The sequence below is a fragment of the Quercus robur genome, chromosome 3 (genome assembly GCF_932294415.1).
Source record: "Quercus robur chromosome 3, dhQueRobu3.1, whole genome shotgun sequence".
Taxonomy (NCBI): domain Eukaryota; kingdom Viridiplantae; phylum Streptophyta; class Magnoliopsida; order Fagales; family Fagaceae; genus Quercus; species Quercus robur.
In genome coordinates, this window is record NC_065536.1 from 35,427,685 (window position 1) to 35,447,167 (window position 19,483).

The following is a 19,483-nucleotide window of genomic DNA, read 5'->3' on the forward strand; positions in this document are numbered from 1 at the left end:
CCTTAAACAACAAAATTACAATAATTTCCATATGGCTATGAACCTAAAGAAAGTCAAACTATCTTTCTTTCTTTTTTTTTTTAAAATGGGACTGTTCATCTATATAAATTCCATATATGTCAGGCCTTTTAATCTGACATGTTTTATACTACTTACTCTATAGAATTGCTCAAATGATGACCTTTATTTCTGCAAAAGAAAAAAAAAAATCCCAACTGGCTGGTCTAGTCCTTCCTCACTTATTACCAACATAGACATGGCATACTGATTAACTGATTCGATTCAGTTATTTGATGAAGCCAACAAAGTTTGTTTTAGAAATACAGAAGGCCCAAACACATTATTAATCGTTGGCAACCTGAACATGGAACAATATGGAAAAAATCTAGACAAGGTATTTTTGGTCAAGCCTTTAAGTTAGAATCAAGCCAGGCAGTTAATCAACATTAGCCATCAACCAGGCCAATGAGCTCTAATTCAAATGGCACTCACTTCTCCCATACGACTAGATTGAAGGCGAAGTTGTAGGTCTGAAACCCCATTGGGTGCATGTCAAGCTTATCAACCTAAAAACATTGATCATTAAATAGAGAAGTTCTCTGGCTTTAACAACATCAGTTTGTACTTTTATTTTTACTTTTAGCATGTCATATAATCATCCAGCCAATTGGATGGTAAAACCATTACACCTGTGACCAGACGTTGTCAAGGATCAATGGCCCAGAGGTATAAAATATCACAAAATAATCCTTTAATAGTTCAATTTTGTTTTCACTGGGGAGTTTAGTGAAGTGGGAAGTTGTGAGGAACAACCAAAAACTGGAGTGCCAGTCATGAAGAACTCCAGAGAAATTGTGGGGTTCACACAGCAATTAAGGCCACTAAACAAAAGTATTCAGGGCATACCACAGAGACATTCTTAATGACCATGCATATCCTACCTCTAGCAATGTTTCTCTAATCTCTTCTTCCTCTTTTTTTATTGATTTTTTTGTTGGGGAGGGAAATGGGGGTGCAAAAGTTTTCCTAAATCATTCTGCTATGCCCATCTCTAATTCACTACTCTTGGCAACTACTGAGTAGAGACAAATCGACAGCAATAAATAATCCACAATAGTATCTTCTATAGCATATTAACAAACATATGGATACTAAAACCAGCAAATTGAAATACAAAATGCACATAGACAAAAGAACCAGATAACAGGAATAGTGACTGACAACTCAGGAATCTTCTGTTTTCTACACACACAAGATCAATCAAAATATATAAACATCCTGCGAAAGAATGAACTTACGTTGAAGCTGGAGTTGGTTGCACATGAACTTTACCAAGCTGCACCAATAAACCACACACCAACCCAAATCCCCCCCCAAAAAAAAAAAAATCAGATGCATTGAGGCTAATATAAAATTCACATAATTGCCAAATAAAATTACTGCCAGTTCAAACGATCCTCATTACAGATATTAGGAAGCCATGCAGTAAAAAAAAAAGCAGAAACCTAAAGAAATTAACTATATGGTGGAAATAGTATTCATCAAATAAAACCTATTGAGAATAACCCTCCAGGCAAGTGTCTAGTTGGTTTAGCCTTTTTTTTGGATTTTTTTGCTTATGTACAGGTTTTCAAAGCCTTACTTTTTCTAGGTTCAGTTGCACTTTTTCCCAGATTATATTTTAAGCAAAATAAACAGGTTTTTAAAAAATTATTAAATTCACCATTTCACAACAGCTTAAGCTTTTGCGACAAGTGGTAATTTATTATGGTATCAAGAGCAAGTAGTCCTAAGTTCGAACCATGTCTCTCCTATACCTCCTATTTAAAAAATTAAAATTAAAAATTAAAAATATATATATCAAGTTAAAAACCTCATGAGTTGGGACCCACTTATTAAGGGGAAGTCAAGCTTCATACATGAGAGAGTATTAGAATAATGGTTAAATGATTCAACTTACCATTTCTAATAATTTAAACTTTTAGGACAAATGGTAATTTATCAAAACTAGTCTTCTTCTTTTTTTTTTTTTTACAAGTTTTATTAGAAAATTATGAATATCAAGTAAACATGATTTATACTAAATGCATATTGCCTCTAAGCTTTAAAAGTACAATGATCATCAAAACCAATGAAATCTATACAAACCAAACCATTAGAGAATTCCTAATGACAATTCCAAGAGAAACCATGTCACACTATAAACAAATGCCACTTTCCAGGGCTTCTTCCTTCTAAGCTACATATGCATACCAAACTTAATTGAAGATATAAAATTAAATTGGAAAAAATAATCCAGCACCTCATATATACTTTTGGACACCAATTTTAGTATTACTAATGTTTTTTTTTTATAAGTGAATAATGCATCATTGAAGAAAAAGAAAATTACACAAGGAACCAAATTTTACGGTACTTGTTTACTTGGATGCATGCTCTAGATGGCATCCCCTTGATGTCTTTTGTTGATTTTATTGACTCTCTTTCTTTGTGAGTTGTACTCTTTGAAAAGGGCTTGCACACAATCTTATTATAAGTCATTCTATTTTCCTTTCCTAATCATATTCTTAATTATAAATTATAAATAAATAAATAAGATAGAAAGCAAATCTATATTCCAAAAAAATGGTCTATAAATCAAATGCATCACCAATAAAATCCACCTGCCTATATTCCAAAAGCTAAAGCTGTTTACAATGTAATAATTAATTAGAAAATCAAAAGGCAGTTAATAAGATCACACAATTGCAGTACTTGAAGGAAGAAAATCTTAATGTAAATACCTCCCCCATAAAGCCCAGAGGTTTATCATAAGTAGACTGTCCCGTCAGAGCATTATAATAGTAGACAGCCCCTGTCTCAGTCTTGTGGGCAGTCCAGGCGTCTAATTGTTCATCGACAGCAGCTCCATCCGGAATTTGAACTTCCTCTACATGTTTCCTAATATCTACAAAACACCAAGTAATATTTTGATGAAATGAAAAACGTAACTCCATAAAACATCAATGAAGAAGAATAAACAATTCATACATTGTTTCATCAGTAATTTAGTACGAAACCATGGGCATACCAATACCCGGAGGAGGTAATTCTGTCTGCATTCCCAAAGTTCCTGACATCAAATGATCAGGGGCAGAAGATGCAGCTGTTGCTGTAGCAGTTCCCACAGGAGTAACACCAGGAGGTTGAGAATCAGGTAACGGAACAGAAGGGAGAGGCATACCATGTGCCGGCAGAGGAAAAGGTCCAGGAAAAGCAGCAGGGTATGGCAGGAACGGTAGCCTAGGTATCCCACCCATTTGAGGGGGCTGCAACCAGAGTCCCTGAGGAGGGGCCATAGCAGGAAAAGGTGCATAAGGAGTGCAAATTTGAGGCTGAACAGCTGAATTTGATACAACAGGGGCTGTTGGCATAAGGGGTCTTGGGACTGCTGAAGAGGAAGAATCCATAGCAGAAGCTTGAAGAGTACTAGAGGATATTGGAGCAGACATTGCTATTCCAGGGGGTCCAGGTGTCCCGGGAGTTCCAGGCATTCCAGGAGGGATGGAAAAAGATGGTGCAGAGGGCATCCATGAAGTTGCTTGGCTCAAGGTTGAAGATACAGTAATTGTTGAACTTGAAGAACTATCAGCGGGTAATGAAAAAGACTGAGAAATAGCAGGTGCAGATGTCAAATTACCAGCTTCTTGCGAGACAGCACTTGATGTATTCTGGAAACAAGCAAAGAAATTAGAATAATTAGCTCTTGGAATAAAATCAAAGAGCTTACTGATACTGATTTATAAGCTAAAACAGTCATAATCTTTCAATTTTCATGGCTTACAAGCAATAACTAGAGACAATAAACAAAAAATACTGCAACAATTTCTTGATGAACCAAAACTCATAAATTGGAAAAATAAAATTATTAGCTTAAACAGTCAGACCCTTAAGATTGACAACTGTCACCAAGAAAATTCAACAGCTAGATACGAGCCATAGCATAAGATTGTTTCAGCGTACAATCTATCTAGTTCGTTTGAACAACATTTCAGGATTAAACTCTTTGTCAAATCTACATGCAGTTATGATAACAAGGGCCTAAGCATGTGAATTTTCTTCATCTGTGAGTGGTAATAAATGATAAATGTCTAAGCATGTGGATCATGTTCTTATATATATCTGCCAAACAGGTTTGTATTTCCTTATCTGTTTACTCATCATGATGGAAAAACACTTATGGTGCCATACACTAGTAATAGGGCAGTAATCAGAGTTCACCTAAGAGAACCTCACGTTTACTAGAGAATATGATCGTTACCAACTTACCGTGCTAGTTTGGAACTGCTGGATACTAGGGTAAGCAATACTACTTTGTGAAATGTTGTATGAAAAAGAGGGACTCGCAGATGAAGACGGTCCAGGAACCAGGGGTTGAACCACCAATGGAGACGCAGGTGAATTAGAATTAACAGCCTGCATTGGAAGTAACAGTATCAGAGATAAGTACTACAAAACCCATCTAGAAGTCTGACAGACAAAAATAAATCGATACTGACAGAACTAGATGCTGACTGTTGCAAGCTTCCAGAAGGGGTGGGAACATTTGGAAGCACGCCGTATGAGAATGAAGGTGCAGGAATTACAAAGCCAGGTGGTGCATTAGCATATCTTGCTTGGGCAGGTCCTTGCATTAAACCAGGTGTACCTGCACCCGGAGCAGAAGCAGCAGCAATCGGAGTTGAAGGGCCGCTGCTAGATGGCACTCCAATAGGCAAACCGGATACAGGTGCTTGAGAAGTTGGTGGCTGCATTTCCTGCGTTAACCAAGCTGGCGATGCCATATTTTTATCTGCATAGCAAGCTAAGAATCTTAAGCATACAACAATTGAACGATTGACTCGAAAGCAGAACTGAAAAAAATAAAATAAAATAAAATAACAAATGGTAGAGCTTCACCAGCACTGGGATATTTTGTTTTTTGTTTTTTTAATTGTTTTGGCGGTTCGCAAGGCCTCATGAGATCCATGGGGTCATGCCTTCAAAATCAAAACTCTCTTTTTAGAGTATATATAGATGCATACTTGGCGTGTGGGACAGACGGAGGACTACAATAAATACTTATATAAAGCAAAAACCAGATTAAGTTATTAGTTACAAGTTTTAAACAAGTGTGTTTGTGTGTGTGTGTGTGTGTGTGTGTGTGTCTCTCTCTCTCTCTCTCCCATATCGAGTAAAGTTTATGAGGTGATTTCGAATGAGGGCACAAATCGAACTTTTATGCGATCTTTGACAACCTCTCTCAATACTTTTTTTTTAAAATTTTCTAGCAAAATCGACACAGGCAAATTTTAAAAACCCTAAAAAAATGGGATCCATTCTATTCTATTTTGAAATAAAACTTAAGGAAAGGACAGAAACTTAAATATTAAAATTAAAAATTAAAAATAAATAATAAATAAAAAAAACCAAGTACAGCGGCCAAAGTTTCACTAAGAATTCCTGACCAAAAAAAAAAAAAAAAAACTTGTCTAATTTTATTGAAGCGGCGGAAAGGAAAAAGATAGGGCAAGAGATACTAACCAGAGAAATAGAGGAGATGAAAAGGTTCTAGAAACTCAGTAGGCCAAGGCGACACTACTCGTTGCTTGTCTCCCTGCCTGCCTCGCTCGCGCGCTCTGTCTCGCTCTCTCTCTCTCTCTCTCTAAACTCTAAACTCTAAACTCTACTCTAAACATAAAAATGCCTAAATGCATGATAACATTACACTTTATACCAATACCAACTGCTTTCTCAAAAAAATAATAATAATAATAATAATAATAGTAGGACAAAACTTTTTTTTTTTTTTTTTGAGAAGGTAGTAAGACAAAACTTAAATATCTTACCTTGGGTGCTATTGTTTATGTTTAAATTTAGCCATACAATTATTTAATTAAATAATACATTTTCATCCCATAAAAAAAATTATATATTTTACAAAAAGAACCTAAGAAACATAGATAAATATTATGCCTAAATCTTGCTCTTAATAATAATATGATATATAATATAATAATAATAATAATAATAATACCCACTGTGCCACTTAAATAACGGTACACTCTGTTTCCTTTGTGGAAAACTGAATTTTATACATAATTTCAATTTTACCCCTTTTAAGTGTACAATAAAATGTCATTTTCATTATGTCACGTCAATAAATTATTTAAAGTTGTTTTAGGTTACAAAGATAATGTGGCATAATGAAAATGATGTGGACGATGTGGTATTATCTTATTATGTGTGACAAGTTTATGTGATATTTACACTTTAATCGTTTTGAAATAAATATATTTTCTGAAAAATGTTTTCCCATTTTTATGTGCTTGTTTGTATGTAAATAGACTGGGGATTGCTAACGCAAACGTAATATAAATTTAGGTGATAAAATCCAAATTATTAAATTTTAGGATATAAAATCCAAAGGCCCCGAGCTTTAGGTGTGTAGTTTATACTTTAACCTTTAATTTTTTTAATTGTCGCGTGCAGTTTTGGTTGTGGTGTGTTAGTGTAATAAAAAAAAAAACCTTGATTTTTTTTTCTTTGTGGTAGAAATGTGGGAGGATACAGAAGGGTGTGTGTGTGTGTGTGTGGAGGGGGAATTTAAAATGTCTCCCTTGAAAATATCAGAATGTGACAACCAGTTGAATTGCAAGACTCTAGCTATTTTGCCCAATCGCTTTCTATCCTCTTATGATACAGGAATATCGAATAAAAGAGCCAATAAACCCAGCTCATGCCCTCTTACAAACCTAAAATAGTGGAATCCTACGACTTGGACTTGGACTTGGAGGCCCAATTATCCTTAAACTGGTCCTATTAGTCAAAGTCCATTAAGGATGGTCATATAACATTTATTTAGTCAACGTTGACGTATGCTGATTGTGAAAAATATCTAATTATTTATTTTCATTCGTATTTTAGATGTCTTGAAAATCATGGAGTCATTTAATTCTATTTAATTCTCTCATGTTCAAATGGGTTGTTTGGAACTCTATACATAGATGTTCATCAGTTCATGTAATTGAAATAAAGCAATTAGATGCAAAATCTTGTATAATAAGAAAAGACACCGCTTTTACACATTTTATCTCAAAATTGCTCCACAAAGCATTCACATCAACTCTTCTAAAAGATTCCGTCTATTTTACACAAAAAATCTACTTTTTTCTATTTTATACTATCACTTTTACAAAACACTCACATCAGTTTATCTATTTTACAAAATATTTCAATAAAATATTCATTATTCATCAATTTTTTATTATTTTCCCTAATGGTCATACTTTTTTTAATTTAAACTTAAATTTTAAGTAAACTACCAACACCGATGGCTCGGCCAATGGAGCCGCTTGTGGTGAAGATCTGATGGTCAAACCTTTGAAATAGTGTTTCCGACGACCACCACTAAATCGGTGTCTCCGCCCACCGTGCTGCTAGCACAGGTGGCCAGACCACCAAAACAATGGCTTCGGCAACAACCGACAGATCAGTGTTTTCGACCATCATTCTGCCATCAATGAAATATTTCGATGTGTCGTTTCAAGGTTACGCATTGAAGAGAGATATATATATTATTTACTATTAGTATGATTTTAGTTATATATATATATATATAAAAAAAAAAAAAAAAAAAGGCACTGATTTGAATTAAAAAATTTAATACAGACTTTAATAAAATTCCAAATAAAATCATGCTTTGTTTGAAAAAAAAATCTCAATCATAATTCTTTTATAATTAAATTATATTTAGATATATTTACAAGTAAGGAAGCTTCCTTTCCCCTCACTTTTAACCCCCACCACACATCTGACCCTCTCTTTTATTTTTTCCTTTTACATCTAGGGGTGTTCACGATGCGGTGCGGTGCGGTTTTATGCCATTTTTAGCACTGCACTTTGCGGTGCGGTTTAGCCAAAATCATAATTGCACCGCACCTCATTTTTCGGTCACATGTACGGTGCAGTGCAGTGTATAGTTTAGCTAAAACCATAACCGCACCGCACCTCATTTTTGCCGTTATATGTGCGATCTGATGTATAAAAATTCACCTGCTATATAAAAATTCAACATATAAAATGTATCAGTAATATCACTGTCTCAAATTCTCAGGTATACATCAAACATGTAATGAAGTCAAGTACCTTGAATAAGATAGAGTGGCAAGCAACTTAAATGTTTTAACTATCAAAATCCAATGCTCTTTAGTCCTCACTTTAGATCAAGAATATGAAGTAAAGAGTTTATGTGAAACACCAGGTACAAAGCAAAAAGGATTTACCCATACTCAAGCAATTCTAGTCATGCTTACTAATTTCAAGTTTCAATTATCAAAACCATAATGTAAACAAGTCTAAAGAAAAGCATGAAATGAATTACAAATCCAAAAAAAAGTATTAATTGTAAACCCAACAAGAAATTGTTTAAATGAACATGAACGCAACCAAAAAAAAAAAAAAAAAGGTATGTCCATCCGATGCTATACTTCTCCAGTTCTCCCCCTCCAAATTCTATTTTGTAGCTCACACTCCAAGTCTTCACTTAATCTTCTTTCTCTATTGCCAATTTCATAAATTCTATGAAAATAAATATAGAAAATGTTAGTAAACTAATAAACAAAGAACAATAAACTAATATACAATTTAAATATATAGTTTTAGAAAATTACCCGCTTCAACATTTTGCTCAAGACTTCCCACTTCATTCATTGATTCCCGAAGATTGATTGGTTTAGATGGGTTTTTTAACCAATTTTGAGCACAGATAAGGGCCTCCACAGTTTTAGGAGCTAATGAACTCCTAAAATGATCCAAAACACGACCCCCCATGCTAAAGGCTGACTCAAAAGCAACAGTAAATACAGGAATAGCCATGACATCTCGTGCTACCTCAGAAAGGATTACATATCTAGTAGAATTCACTTTTCACCAAGCCAAAATATCAAAACCCTCCCTATTTTTTTCACTAGCTTCATTAAGATATTTGTCCACATCAGTAGTGCATTCATTATCATCTTCTGTAGCTATGTGTTTATCAAACTCATGTGAAGCAATCTTCCATGGATCATAAGGAAAACTAGCACTTGATTCTATTGAAGAACCAACATTAGTGGCCTGCCCATTGCTACTAGCACTTGATAATTCAGTACCCTTTGCATAGTGGTCATACAAGTCATCTAAAGCATCCCTTACCAATTTTAAAGCAAACTCTGCCTTCTCTTTTGAATACCACTTATTAACCAATATTTCAAATATTTCATCTTATATCTTGGGTCAAGAACCACAGCAACAAACATTATCAAATTCATATTTTTAAAGTCTCCCCAATACTGCTCATATTTTTCCTTCATAGATTATGTCATTTCTTTTAAGAGAGGATCACCATCAATGCCACACAATCTATGCAATTCATTTTGAATGCCCACTAGCTCACAAAAATAAGTATTTGAAGTGACAAATAAAGAACCAGAAAAACGTAGAGTTACCTCATAAAAAAGCCGAAGAAAATTACAAAACATTCTAACATTCACCCAATCCTCACCTTTGGGAGGACCTATGTGCTTCTGTTTCCCATTTCCATCTACCTCCATAAAGTAAGTAATAAATTCCACATCCTCTTCATGCATCCTATCAATGGCTATTTCAAACTTCTCGGCTGCCTCTAACATAAGATATGTGGAATTCCATCTAGTAGGGACATCAAAAGATAATAAACTCTTAGATTGGATTTTTTCATCCTCTACAGCTTCCTTGAACCTATTCATCCTTTTTGAAGATAATTTAACATACCGCACTGCATTCCTCACCTTAACAATTGAGTTATGAATGCCTTTCAATCCCTCTTGCACAATGAGATTCAATATATCAGCAACACATCTCATGTGCAAGAACCGGCCTCCCAACATACAACCATCCTTCATCTCCAACTTTTTCTTCAAATAATCAAGAGCCACATCATTAGGTTTAGCATTATCAACTGTGACAATTATCACCATTTTGATACCCCAATCATTCAAGCACCTTTCAATAGTTTTCCCAATTATCTCCCCTTTATGATTTGGAACTATACAAAAATTCAAAATCCTTTTTTGATAGGTCCAATCACCATCAATATAGTGGCAAGTGAGACACATGTAGTTGAGGTTTTGAATGGAAGTCCATGTGTCAGTAGTCAAAGACACCCTTTGGCCCAATTTCAAATAGCTTATCAACTTCTCCCTTTCCCCCAACCAAAGTTTAATACAATCCCTTGCCACCGTGAGACGAGAAGGCACAGGAAACCTAGGCTTAACCACCCCCATAAAGTATATAAAACCATCATGCTCAACAAATCTAAAAGGTAGCTCATCCACTATAATCATCCTCGCAACTGCCATCTGAATTCTCTCAATAGAAAATTTAGCAACAACAAGCTCATTACTAAACTCTCCCTCAACACCACCAGTTTTTTTTGCTTGGAAACTCAAATGGTTTGGCTCGTGTCAATGACACCCAGAATCTTCTGACATTTTAGTATATGAGCCTGCATGGATGAGGTCTCATTCCTCCTTGCAGCATTGTATTGCTTCTTACAATATTTGCATTTTGACTTTTCACGATTTTGTAACTTAACAAAATGCACCCAAACATCAGATGGCTCTCTAGTGGACCGATTCTCATTAACTCTAGTTTTTTTTTTAGGGGTTCATCATCCACAATCAAAGGGTCATTAGGGCCATTTGGTGGTGGTGGATTTGGATTTGGATTTGAGGGAGCATCCATCTAGGGCCATTGAAAAAACACACATATATATAGGTTAGAAAAGGAGTTTTGTAGGAGGTCAAGGAAAAAAAAAAAAAAATATATATATATATATATATATAGTAGGGACACATATGATATTTGTTACTATACAAAACAAAAATTTTTACTGTCATCAGATGGAAGATTCATGAATTAAGTTGCAGATTATCAAAATTGTTTCAATCTAATGACATCATGTTCATTGATTACTGGAGAGGATAAATAAGAAGTGGTTTTTCTAAACATGCTAGTGCAGTATAATTATTCTTGAAGAACATAGCCAACTAAGATGAAATAGAGTTGTGCAGATCAAGCTTGCAAGTTGAAAGATCTGAAAGGTCATGAGGAAATATAAAAAAAAGTTACATTGGAAATTGATCACAACCTATAGCTTAGGTTCTCACTTAGTTGCCACTTGCCATAGAATATATAAATAATAAAATAACAAATTCCTTGAAGATGGAAATTGATCACAACCTATAGCTTCTGACAATCTAACATAAATAATATCTAACATAAAAAAAATATATCTAACTTAAATATCTAACATAGGAAGTTCCAAGTGCTAATATACCAACACAACAATCAATAAAAAAATAATATACTTAACAAAGAAAAACTTTAACAATAAAACAATGAGATACGGCTAATAGTCTGGTGCAATGGCAGTGAATTGAACAAAGAAAAACTTTAACAATAGATTGATTTTAACAACTTGTCCTGAGTGAATAGTATAATAGGCCAATAGATTAACTTTAACAAAGAAAAACTTGAATTGAACACATGAATACCTCAATAGGAAGCAACTGGTACAGCAGTGAGTAGTCTAGGACTCTAGGTTGAAGTGTGGCGGCTATGTTTACAAAACAATTAGATATTGCTAGGATATTAAATTATTAATGTATTGATCTTTTGTCCTTATTTTATATATATATATATATATATACATAATATTAAATAAATAAATATATTAATATATATAAAGGGTGCGGTGCGATTTGTGCAGTTTTTATATTATAACACTGCAAACCGCACTGCATGATGCAGTGCGGTACACTGTTACTTGCGGTGCGGTGCGATTATGCCATTTTGCGGGCGATTTTGGTGCGATTTGGTGAACACCCGCCCACATCCTTTCTCTACTTCCTCTCCCACGATCTGTTCTCTTTCTTTTTTTATTTTTTCTTTTTTTTTTGATATTTTCCTTTGTCGTAGCTCAGCACTTGTTTCTCTCTTCTCTAATGGCAGCAGCAAGCTCTCCACAAGCAAAGAAAGCAGCAAGCTCTCCATGGCAGTGGTGACAACGGCCTTGATTTGAGTTTGGGTTTAGGTTGATCTTCCTCAAGTTTTCGGCTTAACCTCCTTTCGAAACCTCTGTAAATTTTAGAAATCTCTTATCAAAAAATGGTCTCGAAGCAAAAATTCATCTGCAAATGAATCCCAAGTTGAACCCGATTTAGAATCTCAAAAGGTATGCATTTAGCAAAAGAAAACTTTTACTTTCATAATTCTCAATTTTTGCAAGAATGTCTAATAAGAACAGGTCATAGCACAATACAAAATCCTAAAATTTACATTTCCTTGGATAAATATTAACTCTCAATTGTATTGACCAAGATATCACCGAAAATAATTTAAATTGTGAAGTAAATCAATATTTAGAGAGATGTTGGTTTTTCTTTTTGTCCCAAAAAAAAATTGTTGTATGTTATAATTATCACATGAAACATATATTCATGCATGGCAATTTTTTTTTTTTTTTTTAAATGTCTCTCATGCATTCATGTATCTTTTTCCATTGTATCATGTGAACTTTCATTTTCAAGACCATGCAGGCGATAATAGACTAGAGGAAGAGTCTATGAATGGAGACCACAATCATAGACACAAATGAGAGGGCTTGGGAGGAAATGGCACTACCACTAGTCATAGGGGTTCCCACAAGCATAGAAGTTCTGACAATGGCTTTTCTTCCGCACCTTCTCCTTCCTCGAGAAGTGCAAGCCGAAAGAGTAACTCTAACACCCCAATAAAAAGTAATCTGTTTAGAAGCTCGAGCAAGAAAAGCACACAATCAATGCCCTCTTCTACATGTTATAAATACAGAATAATTGTATTGTATTTCATAAATGAAAGAATATACATCACTACCTTTATATAGGAGGCATATGTGTGCAGTACAAGTAGAGTGTAGTACAAGTACAAGTGTGCTATACAAGTAACCTAATTGGGCCTAAAGCCCAATAACATAATACACGTTAACAGCCCCCCTCAAACTCAAGGTGGATGTGAGACCAACTTGAGGTTGTCAACCAAATCACGAGTGCGTCCCTTAAGAAGTGACTTGGTGAAGATATCTGCAAGTTGATCTTTGGAAGAGACGGAGAAAAGCTTAAGAGCACCATGGACAAGATGATAACGGATAAAATGACAATCAATCTTGATGTGTTTAGTCCGTTCATGAAAAACATCATTATGAGTAATATGAATGGCACTCTGGTTGTCACAATAAAGGGGAGTAGCAGAGGAGGTGGACACACCCTAATCCTTAAGGAGCCATCATAGCCAAAGGAGCTCAAATGTGGTATCAGCAAGAGCACGATATTCTGCTTCAGTACTGGAGCGGGCCACAAAAGTTTGTTTCTTGCTTCGCCAAGAAATTAAAGAAGAACCAAGGAGAAAACAGTAACTTGTAGTAGACCTGCGATCAGTAAGATCTCCTGCCCAATCAGCATCAGAGAATGCACGGAGTACAAGAGGAGACTGAGCTGAGTAGAAAAGGCCATGAAAGAGGGTGCCCTTCAAGTATCGAAGAATGCGCAGAACAGCAGCATAGTGAGTTGATCGTGGAGCAGACAGATACTGGCTCACCTGATGAACAGCATAGGAGATGTCTAGACGAGTAACTGTGAGATAAACTAGGCTGCCAACTAATCGTCTGTAAAGAGAGGGATTAAACAATGGTTTCCCCCCTAAGGGAGTCAGATGCGCATTAAGCTCAACTGGAGTGTCAACAGTCTTGCTATCAGTGAGTCCAGCTCGAGACAAGAGTTCAGAAGCATACTTAGCTTGAGTAAGATAAAGTCTATCAGTAGAATGAGTGATTTCAAGATCCAAGGAGTAGCTGAGATATCCAAGATCTTTCATCTCAAATTGCTGACTGAGAAAATCCTTGAGTTCTTGAATGCCACTGAGGTGATCACCAGTTATGATCATATCATTTACATACAGGAGAAGTAAAATAGTGCCTTTGTCAGTGCGACGAAGAAATAAGGCAGAATCATAATGACTGGCCATGTAACCTAAATGAGAGATGGTAGAGCTGAATTTGGCAAACCAAGCTCGTGGAGCTTGTTTAAGGCCATAAAGTGCACGTCGAAGGTAACAAACCTTGTTTGAGTCAACAGAGAGACCAGGAGGAGGTTGCATATAAACTTCTTCATGTAAATCCCCATTAAGGAATGCATTTTTGACATCCATCTGAAAAAGATCCCATTTACGGGCAGCAACAACAGCTAAGAGGGCACGGACAGATGAGATACGAGCAACCGGAGCAAAGGTCTCTTCATAATCAATCCCATACTCCTGTGTAAAACCTTTTGCAACAAGACGAGCTTTGTAGCGCTCAATGGACCCATCAGAGCGAGTCTTAATCTTGTAGATCCACTTACAACCAACCACAGATTTCCCGGGAGGGAGTGTCACCAAATCCCAAGTATGGTTTTTAGATAATGCGTCAAGTTCCTCTTTCATTGCAATCTGCCATAAAGGGTCAGTGGAAGCCTCACGATAGGTGTGAGGCTCATGTAATATAGCAAGAGCAGTGTAACAATGATAGTCAAGTAAATGTGTAGGAATAGATCTTACTCGAGTTGAGTGACGAGGTGGAATGTCTTGTGCAAGATCTTCAGGCGGAGCAGGAGCAGAGGACCCAAGCTCAGGGTTGGGGTTGGGTAGCTCGTCTTCAACCTGTTCATCTTCCACCTGTTCATTAAAGGGTGAACTAGGAAAGAGATCAGTGATATCTGGTGGTTGGACAGAGAAGTCTACAAGAGAATCAGGAGCAACTACAGGAGGATCAGGAGCAACTACAGAAGGAATATGTGCCTCATCTGAAAAAAGATCTAAAACAGAGGAGGAAGATAGGGAGGCACGAAAGTGAGAGAGCTCGACAAAGAGGCGATGTTCCCAAAAGACAACATTGCGGGAAACACGAAGATGATGAGAGACAAGGTCATAACACCGATACCCCTTTTGAGTTTCGCCATAGCCAAGAAAACAACAAAACCTTGACCGAGGCTCAAGTTTGTTATGCTCATGTGGCTGAAGAAGAACGAAACAAGCAGAACCAAAGGAGCGAAGGTGGTGATAGTCTGGACATGACCCAAAAAGGCGCTCATATGGAGTTTGATTTTGGATAACCGGACTCGGAATGCGATTAATAGTATGAACAGCATGAAGAGCAACTTCGCCCCAAAAAGGAGTAGGAACTTTGGCAGAGAGAAGAAGAGCGCGAACAGTGTCAAGAATATGACGAAGTTTCCATTCGGCTCTACCATTTTGCTGAGAGGTACCTGGACAAGTTAGTTGATGAACAGTGCCATAGGAATGCAAAACAGCTTGGAAAGCATATTGAGTATATTCAAGAGCATTATCAGATCGAAAAATTTTGATGCGTTTGGAAAACTGAGTTTCAACCATTTTTGCAAAATTAGAATATACTTGCAATAATTCAGAACGATGTTTCATATTAAAAATCCAGTTATAGCAAGAGTAATCATCAACAAAGACAACAAAATATCGAGACCCACCAATACTAGAGACAGAAGAAGAGCCCCAAACATCAAAATGAATAAGGTCAAAGATATCAGTGGATATTGATTCACTAGTATTGAAAGGCAAAGCTGGTTGTTTTCATAATTGGCACGAAACACAATCAAAATTTTTTGTAGACACTGAACCTAACAAACCTCTAGAAGCTAATTGTTGTACCCGAGAGGAAGATGCATGACCAAGTCGAGCATGCCAAAGTGCAAGGGAAGGAATTGAAGAAGCTGTAGCAGCTGCAACAACAGAAACAGGAGTAACAAGTGGAAGACGAAGGTTGTCCACGGGAAACATACGCCCAACTCTGGGACCAGTCCCAAGCTCCTGTCCCGTCCTCGGATCCTGCACAATACACCCAGAATAATCAAAGATAATGCGATAACCCAACTCAGCTAATTTTCCAACAGAAAATAAATTATAAGAAAGGTCAGGAACATTAAAGACTCCAGGAATCGAGAGATTGGAGGTCGCAACGGAACCTATATTATGACCAGACATTGTGGAACAATTTGCTGTGCGAATATTAAGAGGGTGCGGTGCAGGTTTAAGGTCAGAAAATAAGGACGAGTGAGGTGTCATGTGATTGCAACAAGCAGAATCCATAAGCCAAGAGGTAGGAGACATACCAGATAAAGCTGAGAGAGAAGAGGAATAAGATGCATTACCAACCGTACGAATGACATTGGCGATAATATTTATAAGGTCATCTTTGGAAATGGTGAAAGTGGATCCAGAAGACTGAGACTTTGCAGAGACGGTAGCCATAGGTTGGGCACTCTCAGTGTTAGCAATAGTAGCAGCAGAAATGGAAACAGCTGATTTGTTGCGTTGATAGCAAGTCTCAATATTATAGCCAAAACGTTTGCAAAAATTACAAAAACGTTTATTGGATTGTCGGCGACGATTGTTGCAAGAGGAAGAAGACTTGTCTATATTCTTCATTTTGAAACAAAATATGCAAAAATAGACTGCACAAATGAAATCTACGCGAAAAACTGGGTAAGGAGAACCTGGACAGAAAAAGTCAACCCTGGAAAAGTCAACGGTCAAAGTCAACGGTCAACGGCCGATCAACGGTCAACGGCCAGCAGATGACGTCACAGGATGACGTGACGATGACGTCAGCAGAACAGTGGATGCTGACGTAGCTAGGGCTGCCGTGGCAGAGGGGATGACGTCAGCAGACCAGGTTCCGGCGCGTGTGAGCGCGTGGAAGCGCGTGGAGGCACGTGGACGGCGCATGGAGGCGCGTGATCAGCGTTGCAGCAGCTTTGAGCGGCGCGTGGGGGCGCGTGCAGTCTCCGATGGCGGCGAGGCTTCCACGAATGTGTAGATCGGCGTAGGACGATCTTAGTGGTACCTTCAAAAATGAAATCGGAGCAATATTCGCAGCGGTGATGCAAAGGGCAGTGGTCTGTGCAGTGTGAAACTCCTTAACGAAGGCGGCTGCAGGTCCAGAACCCAAGGACGACGGCTGGATGACGTCGGGGTTCAACGGCGAGAGGCTGCGGCGGCAATTGTGATGGCGGAAGCGTTAGTAAAAGAAAGGAAGTCACACTAATGAAGACAAGACTGCTAAGAAAAGGTCAGAGCAGTGGCTCTGATACCATGTTAGAAATACAGAATAATTGTATTGTATTTCATAAATGAAAGAATATACATCACTGCCTTTATATAGGAGGCATATGTGTGTGGTAGAGTGTAGTACAAGTACAAGTGTGCTATACAAGTAACCTAATTGGGCCTAAAGCCCAATAACATAATACACGTTAACACTACACATATGGGTCGCAAAGGCAAAGACTCAACACCCTCTCCTTCTGTCCTATCAAGAAATACAAGTCGCCAGCTCTAACTCCTCTTTTGAGCTTCACAGCCAATCTGACTCCTGTTCCAAACTCCAAAGCTTTGAGCTAATCTTAAGCAATAAGGTTATGGGAATTGGAGCTAAGACCTTTTTGGCCTTTGTCATTATGAAGAAAGCATTATGTTTATATTTGTGCTAACCCATTTTACGAACTATATATATAAATATATATGTATTTGTATATTTATGAGTATGTAAGCTAACATGTTGCGAACTAACATTTGCTGGATGAGAACTTTCTTTAGGCTTTAGTGTCTTTTTGCGTAGACTGGCAATAGTAAAGAAGCAGAAAGTGGAGAGCCTCAATGGAAAGCAGAGTACTGTTCCTTTTGCAGAAAGTGGAGAAAGCCTCAGTAGAAAATAGAGTAACATTTTGTCCGATCTATCTTCATTTTTCTAAAGAGTTTCTTTTAAATTTGTTTATAGTTATTTTGTAAAATTAATTAATTATTGAAGGGACGGGCAGTTCTGGGCCGGCGCCCCCCAAAGATCTAATGGATAAAAAAACACAAATCATCATTAAAATTTATTTCTCTAACCTAATTAATTTGAGAAAATATATATTATGATTAATGCATAGCCACAAACCTTATATTATTTCCTTCAATACTTTCTTTTTCTTTCCTAATTAATTTATCCCTGACCTTGCATAAGTGCCTTTTCCTAAGGTTGTTGAGTTGCAGATTTTCTTTAGCATGGTCATGGCCTTATTCTTATTTAAGTATTGGTTATTTGATAAAGATTATGAAATTGTAAAGATTATGATAAGATTAAACTATCCAAAATCTGTTTAGTGAAAATAATTTTTTGTAATTCAAATTTCAATCCCTACCGTATGACAAGCCAGTAGTAAGGCTTAAAGTTCTTACAATGTTAAATATCTCCCTTAAATATTTTATTACTTTGTTTTTGGCATAAAGAATTCAAACAAAGTTTTGAACTGATCTGTTAAGAATAAAATATTCTCAAAATTCTCCTTTTGATATGATATGCTACTCTTTCCATTCATTAGGATATGAGACCTTATATGCTCTTAACTTGAGGTTGGTAATAAAAAAAATTAGACATTAAGTGACCAATCACACCTAGAAAATCCTATGATTAATGATGACTCTACTCATCCTTCCAAACGGCTCACTATGGGGTCGGTTCATAATCTAGTATCCATTGCTTACTGACTCCACTAAAAACATAGAGGGTTCAAGCCAAATAGTTTTATTATTCCAACAAGTGATACTTTATTCATTCAACATTTTTATTCAAAAAAAAAAAAAATCACCAAAAAATTAAAAACAACATAAAATGAAAGTTGTAGGAAAAAAAAAGAAAAGAAAATTTTGAAATGCATAAAGAGAATGACAACTTGTGCAGAAGAGAAGGCATAAACCATTTAGGTTAAGTCATCCATTTAACTGATTTAAGGACTGGTATGGATGTCCTGGATAATTCAACTTGTGCAGAACAGAAGGCAACTTCGCTTCTTGGGTCAAAGAACTGGATTACCACCGTGTCATTTTTTGAAGCAATTAAATATTAATTTACCATTTATCCATGTGAGGTCAATCAAGACCCAAACACAAAAATTTCATCTGGATAAGAGATGAGTGTTGCTAGCAAGAGCATGGGAAACATAGTATAGTACCCACAAGATCACCTTAATCAGCTTGAACCACGTAAATAATGGCATTAGCCAAGAACATTCTAAAATTATTTTTGAACATCTTAATCAGTTTGAAAAGGAATGGGTGCGCTCAAACAGGAACCTCGCCAAGAGTATGGGAGATCAGTAGCAGTATAGATGATTCACCAGCACCTTCTGGGTTGGACCCCTTCCCATATATTGCAAACATGTCTATTCAAACCATAGATATAAAACACAACCAAAGATGACATTACCGCTGAGCTATCAATTTAACCTGTATATTTGTCATCATTATAAGATGCAACGAATCACTTCACACACACAAGAGAGGGGGAGAGAGAGAA

The 19,483-nt window shown here is 36.6% G+C and overlaps 1 protein-coding gene across 2 annotated transcripts in view; it reads right to left on the reverse strand.

The window, feature by feature from the left end:
* The window catches only part of LOC126717912 (pre-mRNA-processing protein 40C), a 35,706-nt gene extending 29,997 nt beyond the window's left edge, over positions 1–5,709 (reverse strand). The window contains exons 1-6 of one of the 2 annotated variants that reach the window (XM_050419893.1): positions 5,563–5,709; positions 4,539–4,831; positions 4,309–4,455; positions 3,077–3,710; positions 2,784–2,947; positions 1,299–1,336 (exon numbers count right to left, since the gene is read on the reverse strand). In XM_050419893.1, coding sequence (XP_050275850.1) covers positions 1,299–1,336; positions 2,784–2,947; positions 3,077–3,710; positions 4,309–4,455; positions 4,539–4,823 — 1,268 coding nt within the window. In that variant the 5' untranslated portion in view covers positions 4,824–4,831; positions 5,563–5,709. Of the gene's footprint in view, positions 1–1,298; positions 1,337–2,783; positions 2,948–3,070; positions 3,711–4,308; positions 4,456–4,538; positions 4,832–5,562 lie in introns of both variants that reach the window. The other variant, XM_050419892.1, reaches the window with a different exon arrangement.
* Between the last annotated feature and the right edge of the window lie 13,774 nt (positions 5,710–19,483).